Below are 19,703 nucleotides of genomic sequence, written 5' to 3' on the forward strand. Positions count from 1 at the left end.
CTTATTGAAATTCTTCTTTCATAACTCTGTATTTCATCTTCTTGTCATCTTCTTCTTGTTCTTGTCCTAATTCTCTCCTGTTGAATTCTAATCCAAAATTCCCGCCCTTTTAGTTACCTTTTACAGCAGGCAGTTACAATCGATGGTCAATTCTGATCCTGACCAATCATTATTAATTATTTTATAATGAAACTGATGTAAACCTCCCCTATTATTTTAGTTGCCTGTGTATGATGAAATGTGTATAATATAACGTACATAGGTAATATTATTGATTATAAACACGTCTATTTATGTATTTATAATCAATGATAAATGAAACAAAATTTTTTTAACGCATGATCTTGAATTTGATCGTGTTTTTACTGCATAGTAGACTATTATTACACTCGTTTTAGAAAAATTCAAATATCTGACTTTTTTTTCCGGTTTTTAATCTTAAACTGAATTAGGTACTATTTTCTAGTTATAATTTGTAAATAATAAATACATTTACCAGTTATATAATCTGATATTATATAATATTTGGTGTAGCAGGTGGGATAATGTGTCTGTAGTATGTTATCAAACACTGTCTCACCGATTCATAACTTTGTATCTAGAGAGCCTTTATATATATATATAGGCTCTCTATTTAATATATAGCTATTACTTAACTCGTACAAACCAACCTATGGTTAAAAACACATAATACAATTAACGTTACCATGCCACTATGTCTTTATTATTTTAAATCTATTTAACTATTTTATATTTATGTATTAAATTAAATAAATAATTAAAAGTAGCTTATAAAAATGATTCAGCTTAATTTACTTTTTGATGATATTACATCAATATTAACAAGTAGGTAGTAGTATATTCTTCAATTATTATTTATAAATCATATTTTCTATATTTTTAATCTTTTAATTATAGAACAACCTCTTGAGTTCGATCACAAAAAAAGTATGCATATTAATATGTTAAGTAAACTTAGATTATTAGAAAAATGCCATACATCGATTTTGGGTATTAAAGAACAAAAAATTAAAGCAGATAAAGTGCACAAATATTTAGGAGCTGATAGAGAAATATCTGCAGGTAGTAAAATAAACAATATTAAATCAATTTTAGCTTATATAATAATATATTCTATAGTGTTAATTAGTGTTGGAAATTAATTTTTAGGTAGTTTTATATATTACAAAGAGCCATTGAACCCTCAATCAGTAAAATCAATGGAACTAAAATTTAAAAAAACCATTGAATCAAAACAAAAATTATTAAATATATTAAACACAACACATTTATTTCAGAGGTTTTTATTGCATTGATATATTATAATACATTTTGTCAGATTTTTAATCTTAAATTGATTATAGACTGTCACAAAGAAAAATCGAAGGAGAAATTGAACAAGCTCGACTTATGTTTCTAGAAGTTCAAAATGCGTTAGATACATCATTAAACGTACAAAATCAATTACATTCGCAAAATACCATAAATAATGCAAAAGTACACCAAAAGTTTCAATAATCTATTAATTAATTATTAATAATTATTAATTCGAGCAGATAAACATTTTTAAAAATATATTTTTTAATAATTCTTATTCGTTACTTACTAATTATTTTAACTTATAAATTTAATATTTAAACACCAGACTATGGAACTATTGCTACAAATTAATTCAATTGAAAGTCAATTAAAAAACCGAGTTACTGATTTTAAATTAAGTGTTAACGAACTAGATACAAGTATTAAAGAAGTTTCAAAAGAAATTCTTCTGGATTTTAAAAATAGTGAAAAGTACCTATAATAATGACATTATAAATATATTATGTAAATAATCACAACTGTATTTCAAATATTTTCCTAGAAAATATACGAAACAAAATCTAAGTAAGGATATGAATAACCCAGAATATAATTTTTTCAATATGTATAAAGAACTAAAGACAATGATCGATTCTCTTACACAAACAAAAATGTTGAAACCATTAAACTCGTTTACACATGACAAGTGAGTGATTTTCTTAATATAATTTTAAACATACAAATAAAATGAAAATTATTTGCTTATAAATTTATTATGCTCAATTTGTTAATACTGATGATTTTAACAATTTTTAATTTACATTAAAAGAGTGACTTAACTACTTAAGGTTTTACATTCCAGAAGTCTATTATACGACGTTAATTGGCCCGATTTTCTGATAACTCATAATCATGCGAATGAAACATTTCATATCGATTGGCGACAGGTAATAAGTTTTTTACCTTGGTTTACAATGATTGATTTAAACTTAAAATGTACAATACAAATTAGGAATATAGATATTTGACTTTCGCTAGAACCTATGAAATATTTCTCAACTCCAATTAAATATTTGATAATTCTTGAACCCTCTAATCATTTTATAAATGGATTTGCGTATAATATACTTGCCAAATGTTGTTGTTTCTATTAATATATAAAATATTATAAATATTTTAAAATACTTGTGTCGTGTATGTATGGTAGATACCTACGTACTCTGTAGTGTAAGTCTGTAGGTACCTATTTTATATTATTATTGAAACAAATGTAGGTATTAAACAATTTTGTTTACATTTTTATGATTATTAATTTTTAAACATATTATATTATTTTTTTCATACAAAACAGTTAACACATTTATTTATGTACCTATATTAACTGCGTTTATATACATTTGATTTAGAACTGCAATACATTGACCTCTATAAAAACGTTAATGAACAATATACATTTTATGGAACAAAAGATTATTGCAAGTATGATTTCAAAAAATATATTTTACACTGATATTATAGTAAAACTAACACCAACCTATTATAGCAATCTTAATTCATAATAGTGTAGTATACGACCCTAATATCTATAATTTAACTAATTCAGGAACTATCGTGTATAAATATAATTATTATAGTCAAGTGAAGGGCCGTTCGTACAATAATTATTTACGGAGCCTATAATTCAATAGACATACAACATACTTAATCTATTATAATATATTATGTACCTACAACATTTATAACTTAGCTTGTATTTTTCATGACCATTCGACCAAAAGAATCTCTCCAAAAATGTATTCAATGTGTTATTTTAAAAATATTATTATTAATCAACGCTCGAATAATACCAACAATGTTGTCATGAAAATACTTTATACTTCCAAATAAAACTTGACATAAAGGAAAAAGGTCAGCCCAGTTGTATAGTGTTTCCTGGCGTGGGCCTCGTATAATAATAAATAAAAATGGTGACTGGGCCACAAGTTATAGCCACTATACAACAGTTGCCTACCTACAGTGTTCAATTTAAATTTACGGAATCAAAAACGCTTTCGGCCAATTGCTCATTTATACATGCATATTATTATTACATAATATTGTATAAGACAGAAATATTATAAATATTATTCACAAAACTACCAGTTATACAAAAATTTGAATTCAATTTTTTTTTTTCAAACTATTTTGTACTCTAACAATATTATTTGTTCAAAACCATTTTACTGTAAACGCTTTAACTAATTTTAAACGAGTTTTCTCTTTTATTATATTTAACAAATGTTACCAAAATAAATCACGTTTTAATTTTTAATCATACAAGTTTTTACTAAAATATTTGACATGTAAAAAAGCAAAATACAATGGAGATTTTCAGTAATATTTCACTAAAAAGTATAATATTATATTTAATCATATTGTAGATATAGCTAGTATAGGAGTCATAGGCGGAACTGGGATAACATGGAAGGGTATACATTATCAGTATATTAATAAAGAGCGTATCAAGTCTCAATTAACAATCTAAAAAACTATTCCTATCAGGTACGTAATTTATGATGTGCGGTGAGAGTAGTTGACCCCCCCCCCCCCCAAAAAAAAAAAAAAATAAAAAAAAAATAAAAAAAATAATGCCCTATTTCTTCGTGCCTATAGGTAGGAAACAATTTATTATTAGTGATTTACTTCAATTATTCGTCAATTGTATTTGATATTTATTTTTCATTATAAATAATAGATAGGTACCTAATAATATAGTGGTTTCCAAAAAGTTTGGGGTTTAGTAAGTTCCCACACGAAACATAGCAGGTAAGCGGGTACATATGTAAGTTCCCTCACGGAAAAAAATACACCCGTACGTAAGTTCCCACACGAAAATTTATTCAGACTTAGAACTGACAACTTGAACGTAGTTGGTCCAAAATATATTATAATAAAAATTAATAATATAATGTGTAGGTATGGTCCACCGTCCACATATTATTTGTACTTTCGCAAGCGTTTGTAGTAAGACTTGTATCAGAACTAGCACTAGCCCAAATACTAGGGGGGAAACTATGTCAACAACAAAATATCAGATTATAGCTTACAAATAATAACACAGTATGACTATGTGAAGTGTTTTAGCTTTTGCAATAAGCCGAATAAAATTTAATTTTTTCTATTACTATTATTATTTTATGCCTATACAAATAATATGTGGACCATACACATTGTATTATTAATATTTTTATTATATATTTGGACTAGATTCAAATAAAAAAATGATTGTACTTTTTTTATGCAACACAAAAACAAACAAATTTTAACCACACCGACTATATTTAAGTTGTCGTCCGAAGTCTGAATAAAGTGGGAAGGAAGTTTGTATTCGGTGTAATTTTTTTTCGTGTGGGAACTTACGTATGGGTGTAATTTTTTTTCATGTGGGAACTTACGCATGCATACCCGGGTGTGATTTTTACCTGCTATATCTCGTGTGGGAACTTACATTCGCCCAAAAGTTTTGACCCATTTACGTACCTATTCTTGACTACCTTTATGTTTTTATTCGACACGTATTATAGTCGAAACATTCTTTTACATGGTTATGAACTTATAGGTGTTATAGTTATTGGCTACCTGTCATAATTTATAAACAATTGGATTAATAGGTTTCGTTACACATTTTTTCGTCTTCCAAAGTTATATTACTGTTACCATATAAAATTATCATTCTTATTATTAGAATTCAAAACACCATTTTTAAATGTTTAAGAGTCTAGATCAGTGTTTCTCAACCTTTTTACTGTGGCGACCCCCTACATATATTTTTTTTAAATACTATTAATAATCAATACGAAAATTGTACACAGCATAAAATATAATACTATATTTAACTATACAACATATAATATTATAACAACAAAATGTATACCAAATATTTACAGATACATATAATACACACAATTTTAATTCGTACGCGACCCTAAATAATAAGTTGGCGACCCCCAGGTTGAGAAACACTGGTCTAGATAATAATTTTAATTATAGAAACTAAAAATGTTTAAGAGGGCACACAAATATTTGTGTGAGGGGATAAACCGCCAACAATTGTGCCCCCATTATTATATTATCAAGAATTTTATGTCTATAAGTACGTTACCTATAATTGTTATTTAATAATGTCTTAACTTTAAAATATAAGGTTGAAAAATCTATTTGTATCAATTGTAATACGGTATATAGGTATAGGTACATATTATATACTGATGGTCTTAGTCCAGCCAGTCTAGGGACTGGAACCGAACCAAAACGAACCAGTTCTAGAGCCTTTAAAATATTAAGAACTGGAACCGGAACTGAAACCTTTAAAAAGTACAATAAATAAAATACAGAAACCGAACTGGAATTTTTAAATTAAATAGGTTTTTTTAGGTTCAAAAGTAAAATAATTTTATTTTCCATAATTTAATGGTATTACTGTTTTGAGTACCTTTAAACTATATTATTGTATGATCATATTATGAGTTTTCTAATATTTCTCAATTTCTCATATTAATAATTAAACTCTCATTCCAGAATGGTATTATATTATTTATTTATAGAATAATTATTATACTTTTCGGTAGCTAAATTATCTGGAACCGGTTCCAAAATTATTTAGAACCGATCAAAAAACCTGCAGAACCGAACCAGAAAAGTTATTTTATTTTTGGATAAACAGTACCAGAACCGATACCAATAAATTCAAAAGGTTCCAGTCCCTAGTTCTTACACTCCGACCTACCTATATGTATAGTCGACGGTCGTATACATTTATATACATAATTATTATAAAGTACAAGAATATTATTATTAACAATTATGTACCTATGTTAAAATTATGAATTATTATCGCCTCTATAATGTAAGCTTAAATAATTAAAAGGTAAAAACATCAAATGATTATACACTATATTCTTGTTTAAGTGTTATACTATGAGGTAACAACAACAAATTATTTAAGTTTCAAATTTAAATGTAAAATCAATAAATTGCACCATTTAAATTTTAATTCGTGTTGCTTGTCGTAGATATAGGTATATAAAGTTTTATTAATTGTTAATGCTATGCTAGGTAGATACGAAACTAATAGCTAAATGTAATAATTGTTATAATAACTAATTTTCCGTTAATAATTATTAGATGGTTGCCTATCTTATATTTGTAATTTATTGATTGTTATTAAAGGTTTAAATATTAAAATATAGAAAATAATTTGTAGATTTAAAAAATACGAGTTTCTTTATTAATGATGTTCGAGCAAAACGGGATTTAAACACACAAGTTCTCAAAACATTAAACGACGAATTGTTTGAATCGAAGAATAGAAATAAGCTCATGATGAACAGTTATCAAAAGAGTGATAATTTAGGAGTTGAATATATAAACATTATTCAGTAAGTATAAATATAATATTAATAAGTTATTGTTATATGTAAGGCATGCTGTACAATATTATACACCTATTTGTCTTAAATTAAAATATTGGTTTAGGTACCTACTTGAATACCTATGTATTTTCAAAGTTGAGCCTCCCCAGACTAAATGCCAGTCAAGCTTAAATTATCTGACGACAGAAAAATATTTTCTAATACCTAGGTACTATATAACACCCTTTTAGATTCTGAACTTTTTTGTGTATTAGTAGGTACACGAAAAGTAGTTGACAAATACTTTGACTTTCAACATTTTGTTTTTTTTAGTGCAACTCAATAACAAATAACCGTAGATACTTTAAATTTTCATCAAATATTGTATCATTTTTTGAACACGATGAAAAATTTTCGAAATATTTTAACTCTTGAGCTATTTATCTTACTGTTATTATTTATTTGTATTATAAATGTTTTCTTTACAATAAATATTTTTTCAAAAAAAAAAAAAAAAAAAATTTATAGACATTTTGAATTTTTTTTATGAATGTCGACTTAACATTTATCTCTTGGTCAAAAAGTTCCTCGTAACTTGTATTCGTAAACGTATACCAATTTGTTAAAAAATATCACTTTAAATGATAATTTCTGAGATTTTTAAATAAATCCTCTTGAGTATGTTGTTGTAGAACTGTTATAAAATATAGTTTTACAACTAAAATATTCTATAAACGCAAAACCAAAGTTCAGCTACCTACCTCATTGTATATACAGCATTTCGTATTCGTACCTATTCTGCTATAACAACTCAAATTATTATAGTTACTTACTGCATTTTTATGTGAAAATACTAAGTTATAATAATATAATAATTTAATTTAATTCACAATGACCACAGGATTCTGGGCAGAGTATACTTTTAAAATTATAATTTTCGCATTGCCAAAATTTAAATTGATAGGGCAATTTGATGAATGCCCAAAATTCTTAATTTAACAATATAGAAATATTTAATATTTTAAACATCATCATTACATGTATACAAAGGGTAGGTATAAAAATTATGCGTTGCATGACGTATTGACGTTAACGTAGAAGTAGTTGCGCTCATAAAAATCGTAATTAGATTATATTTTATTCTACTATCCAATCATTCCAATTTCTAATACACTATTGTAACTAAATAGGTATTATATGACATTATATAATATATAACTAGGTAGCTGATTACGATAAACAGCCTTATCAATATCTCAATATTTTATTTTAATTATAAGTATTAAACTGCTATTTAATTAAAAATACTAGATTTTTTATTATATTACTTTTCATTGAAATATTGTACGTTTGTATCAATACAGTAATTTAGAAAATACAATTCACAAGTCTAATATTGGATTGTCCGTAACAACTAAAAGTATCGAAAATCTATACGACAATTTACAGTCCTTAGATTCGTTAATCCAGACAACATATCAAAACTACACAACTCAACTGATGAGCGGTTCGTATCTAGAAGAGTTACGCAATGACAAGCATTCAAGTAAGGTAAAATTAAAACAAAATTATATTTATAGTTATTTTTTATAATAAATTAATTTTATTGTATAACTTAGGTTAAGTTCATTGAAATTATTGTCCAACATGTTATATTTCCCCGCCGTAGAAAGATTATTTAAATTATATCTAATGATGCAATACGAATTTATAATAAGTACCGAATTATATTTCTTAGACATATCGAAATCCTGATTATAATTCTTGGGTCACATCTCAGCCTGGACACCATAGGCCTAGAGAGTGCTAATTTTCAAATATTATAGCTTTTAACTATCGAATAGAGCAGGGGTGGCTAACTTTAATAGACTTGCGATCGACCTCCAAGTTTTTCTAGGTTTTCGTGATCGATGAAAAAAAAAAAAGTTGTCAATAATTAAAAAATATATTATATGTACCTACATAGTACATGTATCATGCGTGTTACACTTCTTTTCTTACATGATCGTAGAATCAAACTAAAATGTGTTATAACTTGAAGCGCAATACTAGAATATGATAAAATTAATTTATACTAAAGGTATATATGTATATATTAATTATATTTTATTGTAACTTGTCTGAAAAAAATTTAAAAATTCAAGAAAATGCGAAAGGGTGTCGCGATCGACCGGTTGGCTACCACTGGTCTATAATAACATAAAATAATTATGTACTGAAAAAAAGTGAGAGAGCTAACCCTAAATTTAGCCTAACTTTTTCTGATATCTATATCACGGTGATATCAATGGTAAATCCTAAAGGTTCTACGCAAAGAACGTTAACCACGAAAGGTGGAATTAATGAATTATATGAGTATATATGCATTGGAATGGTTTAATATTTACCAATTACTTGGACTATCTACCCGCCTGTTTAGTTTATTCATAATCTATTTCATATTATTTATTGTTGCTCTTATTCATACCTATAAATACAATTAATTGAATGACAGGTTACGTTATTGTATGAAATGCTAAAAACAATTCAAAATAGACATAACAAATTACTAACAAAGCGTAAAGAAATAATCATGGATGAATTTAAAAAAAAAAAATCGATTGCTGAAGCAATAGTTAAAAAAAAATCCAATTACATTATTGCGTCAAGAAATGTAATTTCGTCTTATGAAAACAACATAAAAACATACAAGACATTTATGCTACAGTTTGCGGACATAAATGTATCTATAGAAAATGCTATTAATGGTAAATTAACTTGAATTATACAAATTGGTAGGTACCATACTAAGTTGAAAAATAATAGTTGATGTTCAAAAACTTCGATACAATATTTTATAAATATTATTTTGTCGATCCAATGAATTATTTAAAATGTATGATCAACTGTCATTGAGTAGGTATCATAGGCGCAAATAGAGAGGGGCTTTGGAGGCTAAGCCCCCCCCCCCTCTAATCCCAAACGCTATTAGCGCCTATGGTAGGTATATACGTTTATTTATATTAATTAATACTATAGGTAATACTTGGTATTCGGTAATAGGTATTAGGTGTAGTAATTTAGAAGGCTGGGCAAGTTAATAATTTTTATTTTAAGTATTAATATGCACCAATAACAAAAAGGTAAAAGTTAATTTAACTATAGCTGGTTAACTCAGTTAAGTTATAAGTTAATATACACTTTTTGTTAACTTTTTATTAAGTTTAAAAAAAGTTAATTTGTTTATACAACGCTAGAGTACTTAATTTTTTTCCAACCCAAAACTAAATTAGGTATAGACTATAGTGTTTATACTTTATACTGTATATTTCCATATTAGTTAGATTCGAATGATATACATTTTTTACTTTAAACAACTCATGGTAAATATTTTTTGACATGTAAACGAAATAGACTGAAATAGTGAAATATAATAAAATAAAAAACAAAATAAATTAACTTAACTTACTTCTTGAAATGGAAAATTAACATTTAAGTTGATGAAAAGCCAAAGGTAACAACTTAAGTTAAAAAGTTTATATAAAATTAACTTTTTAACTCTTTAATGCCCAGCCTTGGTAATTAATAATTCGTAGGTCCGTAATACTTCTGTACGACTGTACATAACCGTATTATTTCTCATCTGTCTTCACAATAAGTGTAGAAATGCTTATCTAATACCTACTTATATTCTTATACAAATAATAAATCTATTAACATTTTATATTTAAAATCTAGTTCATAAAAATATTTATGGAAGATTAGAACAGTTAGAAAATGAAGAATTAGAACTTACAAGCTCTATGGTATGTTATTTTATATTGTATTCAATTACATTTAACAATATTAAATTATAAATAATTGTAGTTTACCGTTTTTCTTTTGATGTAGTTCTAATACAATTAGATATTTTTTATATAGACGCAATTTTAATAAAAAAAAACTGAAGGTGTTAAAGCTGCATTTTCTGGACATTTTATAATTATGAAGCAGTATTACCCTTTTTGTGCAATAATGTTTTATAAGTCAAAACTATTTAATTTTGAACACTTGTCAAAACTAATTATTGGTAGTCTGAGTAGTTATAATATAGTAAAAAAAGTTCGATAAATTACTTGAAACAACTTGTATACTTTCAAATTATTTTCAATTATACTTTTTGAATGTATAAACTCAAAACCTTGATACTTGGAAGCATAAGCGTGCGCATGGGGGAGGCAGGGGAGGCAGCTTCCTGCCTGGCGAGAATTTTCGCTTCCCCAAGATCTTATACATTAATACCTACCAATTGTTGATAACACATATGTAAATAATAATAATTGGTATACTGGTATGCTATTTGAAAATAGTAAATATTTAATAATATTATATTATGTTGAAAAGACAGCTTCAAGTTTCAACTATGGTTACTGGTTTCTTCTTTGATAATATACCGACTTATCATATCATCAACCTAATTCGCAAATCACTTAACACCAAAATGACAACTTTTCAGGAGAGCAAATTAAAAAACGTTCCAAACATTTCGTAAGCCTGATTCCCTATTCGCAAGAGTCCTATCTCCATCATATTTTACATATTTCGCTAAACGACGTATGGAACTTAAATAAAACATATTATTAGGTACCTATTTTAAAAGTCGTTCAAATTACGTTTTTTTATTTATTAATTGTAGATTGTGATAGGAGCGATTAATGTATTGATTTTACAATGATGTGTGTTCTTTTATTTTATTTTTTTGGGTTATCATCACCTTTTAGGACAGTAAAAGTACTTGGATTTTCTTCAACAGAATCTTTTCTGATTTAAAAGTGATGGTAAAAATCTAGTTGGTACTATGAGGGGTCAAACATTTTCCAGTAGCTTTCAAAGGCACCGTGTTAAAAAAAGAAAAATTAAGGAAAAGCAGGAATTTAAACGTAAAATTGATTTAGGACAAAATCGATTTTGGTTTTTGGTGTACCTCTAAAACAAATACATTATAGATATACAATATTTTGACATATTTTGAGCTGTTTACGGACAGAATTTTTTTTAAGTTTTTATTCTATAAGAACCAAAAAAAATTTTTGTTGCGTAAACAAACTTGAAAATTTAATAGAAGGCTCATATATAATGTTTCAAAGACAGATTAAAAATATCGAAAATCCATAGTCACAATTTTTTTTTTATACAAGCATTTAAAGTTCAAATATTGACAAAATCATAAAATTTACGAAAATGTGTAAATTATTTTGTGTTAGAAATTCATCAAAAAATTTCTATTTAAATCTAAGATTTGAAAATGTAATATAAGATTCCTCAAAAGTTTTTCTACCTTTATCAAAAAAAAACAAATGTCTACAAACAAATCAAATTAAATTTTTATGAGCGTTTGAAATTCATATTTTTACAACATTGGATATTCACACAATTTCTCATGTAGCGATTTTCTTAATTAGTTGAAATTCAAATTTAACACCATCCAATGCAGTGACTCACTTATAACTTACTGTACAGAAGAGCGACACTCACTTATCCACTTTTTTTTAAATTATATATTCTTAATAATTTTTTATTATGTCTTCTTGACTGTCAAAGATATTATTAAAAAGTACTTATTGAAAACTCTTTTGGTAATTTTATGTTTAACCTAACTCTTAATAGTATAGAACAATATCACGGTTTAATAGAACCATATACTTGATTTTGTGTGAGGATTTATCTAAATTACCGTTGCCTCGTATCAAGCTGGGAAAAAGTTGTGAGAGTTGTTTGGAGTCTGGACGTTCTTAGCTAAGGTATTGCCTCCCCTGCCAAGAAGACCTGCGCACGCTTATGCTTGGAAGTGATTAGTGAATATTGAATAGTGGAAACAGTGCAGGGCTTGAAAACAAAATGAAATATTTTAATTTAATTTCCACATAGGTATTGATATTTGTTTTTTCTGATTTAAATTTAAAATGATATATTGATATTATAATTTATTGTAAGGACTATGGTTTTTATACTGTTGCACATTATCGATTTAGTTTTATTATGTTTTTTAATTGGATTTTGAACATCATTTTTCTTTTTTTCAATTAAAAATATTAATTTTACATTTTTACGATTTGAATTTTGATTTCTAACTATACGAGAAATCCGTCATCATTTGCGCGACCATGTAATTGACCTAAGAAAGCGAAATATTAAATGTTTATTATTATCTACACATCAACACATTATAGACTTATAGGTTATTGTTCAATTTTAAATTATATATTTTTTTTTTAATTTTAAATCTATATATTTTAATGTGAATAATAGATTTAATTTATTTTCAATTGCAATATAAACTTTGAATATAATTAAAATAAATATTTAATTTTGATATCACTTTTGATTTCTTAGATGATTTTTAATGATTTTTATCGATAATTAAAAACGATTTCAAGCCCTGGAATACCTATAGTGCAGGTTCGTAAATCGTAAATTGAAATTTGTCCGAATTAGATATGGGCACGGAGCTGTAGTGCTATTCTGAAGTTTGTAATAATATTAGTGAATAGATACCTACTCCGCGATACTATTGTCATAGCATCGAGTCGCTGCTGAAATTCATATTATGACCGCCGATCGGGTTTCGTATAGATGATAGAAATAATAAACTGGGAAATAATAGATAATGTTCTAAAAATTGATTTGAAATCGAAAAAAATTCAATTGTCGAATAGCATTGTTTTATTAATTATACCTACTCAGATAGTCTGATATCTGATGACAAGCTGGTTTTTATTTTGTAATCTGGAACAGTGGCGTAGTCAAGGGGGGATGTGGGGATCAGATTCCCCCCATTGGCTTTTTAATACCTTAGTAAAAAGCTTTAAGAGGGTGAGGGATTTTCCAATTTTCCCCTCTCATTGAGTTATGTCGTTTTCTTTTTTTGATCCCCCCTTTCAGAAATCATGTCTACTCCACTGATCTGAAATGTTGATACATAAATACCAAAAATTTTGGAGGGTGTTAATTTTAACATTGGATGTGCTAAGAGTTAATACCCCCTAAGCCTCCCTCTAATTGCATCTATGGTTATTTATTTATGTATTTATTTTTTAATTTAATATACCTATTTGGATTTTAGAATTTGTATGATAAAGAAATCGAAGAATTAAATAAAGAAGCCGAAACCTTAGAAACTAATTCGAAACGTGATGAATTAAAAACAAAGTCTCAAATAGATAATATTAATGAAAAACTAAAACTAATAACCAGTGCTAATGCAAGATTAGAAATGGAACTGAATAAAAATAAAATATAGTAATAACTTGAATCTCAGATGTACCTATTTATTATATTTAATGGCGATGAATTATAATTTTACAATTACAATATTAAAATGTTTGTTTAATTTCAAATGTCATCGTTTGACGCGAACACAGTGCAATAATATCCGCAGGAAACCACTGTCTAGTCTCAGACCACAGTTCTATCAGCTAACCATTTAACAGCATTTTGATGCGCATCCTCCGCTCTTTACTTCACCCATATCGTAGTTCTCCACTTCTTATTGGCTGTCAATCATATACATACATATATAGCATAGAACAAAATCAACCAATGAGTATAGTGGACAACTTCGATATAGGCCGAAGGCGAAGAAGATGCGTATCTACTGCTCAAAACTAGTACAACTGTGGTGATACCTATATATGATTTGTCATGGTATTTACCATACAACCTGTTCGTACAGGCGTACAGCATAATATCCTCGTCATGGGCGTAGTATGCATGGGGGCTGTGGGGGCTACTACGGATTCCTCGTCCGTCGAGTCTCGACTGTGTTTACGCATTAATGCGTGTTGATATTGCAATCATTCGAATAAGATCTTATGTTTAGCCGTAATGCGGTATAATATAAGTAATTGAGATTTATAATATTTAAATATTCTTTTAACATAAACTGTATAGTAAATTTAATAAAATTGGAAATTTTGAAATAATGGAAAAATTGATTTAAATGATTACCTACAAAAAACCAAAAAAATTTTTGAAAAATGCCGCCTATGAAATATTTTAAAATTTTGCCGCCGGAGGCAAATGCCCCTTTGCCCCTCGTTAAACACACTTCTGACGGGAACTGTCAGTATTCAATTTTATGTTTTTTTTTTTTTTTCTATAAATATCAATAAAATTGTATTTGTTGGGTAAAAATGCGTGAACATTTAATGCAAGGCTCCTGATTTATTGTTACAATAGTACCTACTTGAAAAATATTATATATACATTAATTTTTTTTTTTATAAGCATTTAAAGTTCGAATTTGACAAAATTTATCAAATTTAAAATATAATAATTATTTTGTAGTTAAAAATTTATAAAATGTTCAACTTTTATAGCTTTAAGGATTGAAAAATTTAAAACAGGGGTCTACGTAAATAGGTAAATATATAAATGACTTTATTCACAATAATATCATTAAATTACATATAGTAATATCATAGGCTGACTGGCCGTCTTCGATCAGAACCGTTTTTCTTATACAATGATATTATATCATTGAATTCAAATTTTACTCCATCCATTACAGTGACCCACTTGTAACCGACTATACAGCAGAGCGACATCCACTTGCCCACCTTTTTATTTTATTTCGAACTATCAAAAAATAACTCGTTCATTTTCCAAAGGAACGAATTATTTTTTTTAAGGAACGAGGAACGGAACAAATTCCTTTTTATAAGGAACTTGCCAAACACTGGTTTTAACCCATCCCCCCCCCCCCCACTCTTTTATTGGGATCGAAATCGCAACTTCCGGGTAGGGTAACTAAACATATTGCACATAGTTTTTAAATATTTACTTATCAATTTAAAGACGTTACGAACCAATGATAATTTTATTATTACAAGGTAGTAGGTACCGTAATACCAAATCCAATAATCCTTTATAGTCGTAAAAATACTACTTTATATTTCCGTACCTACGTCATACGTGTTTATAGTTGTTTTTACGCAGGACATTGACCTTAACGGAAACCAGAAAATATTGTATAAAACCGGTTTTTTAAATATAATTATTACGCTGAATTACAGTGTGCCTGAATACACTGAAGTGTACAGTGTTCGTGAACTTACAGACTATTGTTCCAAAACATATTTTAAAAAGATTTTTCGGAAATAAACTGTGGTATATCGTATATGGACTGTTTCAGACAAAATTAAGTTAATTTTTTTTTTTTAAATTAAATAAGGAGACTTATGCTTATTGAATATTGTTAACTCAAAATGTTTCTATCCCCTTAAACTACCCGATGTAGGTATACCGTAACAACTGTGTATCATAATAGTGGGTAGTCCAGAAGATCCTCTTTATAGTTTATCATAGTTCTATGATCATATACAAACTAATTCATAAGTATAAATCTTTTTTTTATTTTTAAATTGAAATTAATTAATAAAGTAGTATAATGGATGATCAAATATTTTCTTTTTTCTTTAAACACAATAAACATTTTACAATATTTTATTATTATCAATAATACGATTGGGAGTCATAAGAAAACTAACAAATTAGTAATTACTAGTAATGTGTGTTCACTAATTTACTATTTTCTTATAAGTTAACATATTATCAATTTTGATACTAAAATGTCTGACAAATAATTTATAACCATTTTAATTATAAATTAAGTTATGTACAGTAAAACTTCTACCCAAAAGTTAATTTTTTCAAAATTTTGAATTTTGATGCTGCAGCATAAAGTATAGTTATCATTGATAGTCTATAGAATATTAAATATTTCAATATTTATATTTTGAATTGTCAAATTTCAACCGTAGTTATATAAAACATATTTTGAAGACTACAAAAATAACATATTTACAAATATTTCAAAATTCATTTTAATAAATTCAGTAACTTAGATTAACAAATATTAACAGTTTGGGGAAATACATATATTTAATAAAACTTTATGATTTTAATAACATAATTATTATAAATTAAAGAGGAATTTGTTTAATAAATAAAACAAAATTATGTTAATACAATAAAAAAAAATTGAAAACATACCTCATTTGATTTACACAAAAACATTAATAATTTAAATAAATAATAAAATGTGGATTTCCTTTTTTTTTTTAATAAGGATCTTTAAAATATAAATTAAATGTAATAAATATAAGCATATATATATATATTTACAAATATACATATAATTGTATATTGAAAATATTGTGCTATAAAAAAGAAAACAGAAAATTTGTTATCATAATTGATAATATGTTGGTATAATTATCCCAAATAATTTAAGTTTAGGACTAAAATAAAATATATCTCGTATTTATAAGGTATCCAATGACCTACTGTAACATCTCAAAAAAAAATGTATGCTATTTATTTATGTACAAAAAAAAAAATCATATGACATGACATAATGTGTAAATAGTCTGTTTTATACTGACACTTTGGTCTGAGGATTTCCTTCCATGTTTAGACGGGTAAGGACAGTCGTTTACCTTTTAAAACTGAAAAATAAAACAATAATAATTAAAAATAAATAACTATAACATCATATTTAGATTTATATAAATAATAAACTTGAATCCATATTAGTTATATTTACCTTTGGTTATATAGAGATAAAAGAAGTCACAATATAAGATGGTTTGCACAATTCCAGCAATAATTACAATCATATCAAGAAAATCTTCCGTATAATAACGGTAAATCCAATTCAATATATACAGTGCTCTGTAAGAACCCAGTGCAAACAAATAGTGAGAAGTAATAGTCTCAGCTTCGCCGGTTCTAGATACCATAAATAATTGTGGCATAATTGCTACTGCTTCCAAATAAATACTGTATGTCCATAAAATCTAAAATTATATATAACATGTTATTTGCGAGGTTATTTGTATGCAGACAGTATATTTATATTTAAATACTAACCTCCATCACAGTGTAAACATGAACGATGACAAATGAAAGCACCAACGATGGTATGATTAAGTACAAAATTCTGAAAAAAAAATGTATATAGGTTTTTAGATATATTATATACAAAAATAATTTGCATATTTAAATTAAACATATTAAATACCTAAAGCTATCGTGGTTATGGTCGTACGTTGGCTTAAATTTAAAGAACATTAAATATAATGTTCCATATGACGCTGATAGGAACACTATCTTCATAAAACTGTTATATACGGATACAAAACTTGTGAATAAATCTAGATATCTTGTCGTATAAACAATTGCAAAGAGAATTTGAGATTTTCCTGAAATACCTGTAATAAAAACAAATATATTAATACTTCGGGTTAAATTTATTTTAATTTAAAATCGCTAGATAAATGTTATATTTTAAAAATAAAAATAAATAGATAAGTAGGTGTTAAGACACTGGTCGTATCATTTAATGGTTTTCATGTCTTGAAATTAAATAGAAAAAAATTGTAATAGAGATTTAATACTTGTTCAAACCATTTAAAATAATATGCACATAATTTTTTTCTAATCAAAAACTATAATACCTATTAGGTGGTATGATAAAATGTATCCTTCATAGTCGTACATTTTTAAAATAATGTTTGATGTACTTATCTATAATACCTAAATAATAATATTGATATAACTTATAAATAAATTACATATTAGGTATATTAAAAAAATTAAAAAACAGAACCATATTAGGTAGGTAGGTCTAAAATAATATTTTAAAATAATATTATGTAAAATATAATATGTTACCCAAATAAAATAGAAATAAAAACAAAGAGTTATAGATTGTAGGTAGATAATTGAATGTTAATGTTAATTTCAACAAGTAGGCAGGTATGAAATGGCCGTTAATATGGACATTAGGCGTAATAACTGATGCAAATATTAAGTTGATGTTAATATATTATATATATGTTTTGCTTGTAATAAGACTATCGAAGACAATAAGCAAAACTCATTTGTATCATCCCTCGGATCTTATAGATACCTAGTACAGGTACCATTTATGTCGGTCACTGGCGGCTGCTAACTCGGGCATAGTCTTTGGACCCAGATGCTGCACACCCAGACTCGCGCCAGCCACTAGCCAGGGAGGCGTTACATGCATATTATCCTACTGCTGCTAAAAATTAGTTAGATAACAACAACCGGTGTGAAAATAGTATTGGCACTCGGATATTTGAACACCATGCCGTTGGTGCAAGGATGTATTTTATTTTTGACGGATCTCCAATCGGTTACAGGGGATGAGCGACCAGTGCCTAAGTATCGATCAATAACATTATCGCGTAGAGTTACCGGCGCAAGATCGCGTCTTCCATATCTTTACGAGCAACAGCAGGATGGCCAGCAGATGTGACAGGTCACCGCAAAGTCTGAATATGTTCATCTCGGTTACTGGCTGACGGCGGTGGGCACCGTCTCGAAAAACTAAAACGGCGACGAATCGTTGCAGGTGTGTGCGGTGTGTGGTTCACTACCCCTCGTCGTTGGCGTGACCGGGCCGGGTGGTTTCAGACACCGTCTCGGAAAGTCAGAACGGTCAGCTACTTCTCAGAAGACGCGAATTTCGGACGTGTAAAAAACGGCCGATCGCGAAGTGGGTGGGAAGCAAAAGATAAGATATCTCTTGATCGAACGCAGACAACAGTCGTAATAACGCGAACCCGCGTACCGAAAACCTCTTTAAGACTGTCGACGAGTATTATAATAATAATAATAATAGCAGAGGAAACGTTTGTACGGAAAATGGAATACGCGACGAGATAACGCGGTCGCTATGGTGGAATGACGTGGCCGGCGTTTTTTTCATAGTTAATTGATACCGCAGAGTCCTACAGAATGTATACCCACTGAACGGCTGACACATATATATATTACATGTATATCATATTATTATTATTATTATTGTTGTTGGTACGAGCGACGTCGCGCGCCGGCGCACCATAATTGCCTGCGTGCCGGTCCACTGCAGCCAGCTACGAGCTACGCGAAGCAATTTTGGCGTGAATCTCGCTTGCAGACCACACTGTCTCGCAGCGGCCGTGCTATCACGACTAATAAACAAAA

General features: G+C 27.7%; 2 protein-coding genes across 2 annotated transcripts; one reads left to right on the forward strand and one right to left on the reverse strand.

Moving 5' to 3' along the window:
* The first annotated feature begins 747 nt into the window (after nt 1-747).
* LOC100570565 (uncharacterized protein PF11_0213-like) lies at nt 748-14,198 on the forward strand. Its single transcript, XM_008187226.2, has 13 exons — nt 748-846; nt 919-1,083; nt 1,171-1,300; nt 1,365-1,497; nt 1,646-1,791; nt 1,862-2,005; nt 2,162-2,246; nt 2,706-2,778; nt 6,542-6,716; nt 8,054-8,240; nt 9,184-9,436; nt 10,407-10,474; nt 13,771-14,198. The coding sequence occupies exons 1-13, from the start codon at nt 798-800 to the stop codon at nt 13,945-13,947; spliced, it is 1,785 nt and encodes a 594-aa protein (XP_008185448.1). The 5' UTR covers nt 748-797; the 3' UTR covers nt 13,948-14,198.
* A 2,691-nt stretch (nt 14,199-16,889) lies between these two features.
* Nucleotides 16,890-19,491, reverse strand: LOC100164114 (ER lumen protein-retaining receptor). The gene is made up of 5 exons (XM_001950852.5): nt 18,933-19,491; nt 17,731-17,920; nt 17,580-17,649; nt 17,254-17,506; nt 16,890-17,155 (listed from the first exon to the last, which is right to left on the reverse strand). The coding sequence occupies exons 1-5, from the start codon at nt 19,021-19,023 to the stop codon at nt 17,121-17,123; spliced, it is 639 nt and encodes a 212-aa protein (XP_001950887.1). The 5' UTR covers nt 19,024-19,491; the 3' UTR covers nt 16,890-17,120.
* Between the last annotated feature and the right edge of the window lie 212 nt (nt 19,492-19,703).

This window comes from Acyrthosiphon pisum, chromosome A1 (assembly GCF_005508785.2).
Source record: "Acyrthosiphon pisum isolate AL4f chromosome A1, pea_aphid_22Mar2018_4r6ur, whole genome shotgun sequence".
In the NCBI taxonomy this organism is placed as follows: Eukaryota; Metazoa; Arthropoda; class Insecta; order Hemiptera; family Aphididae; genus Acyrthosiphon; species Acyrthosiphon pisum.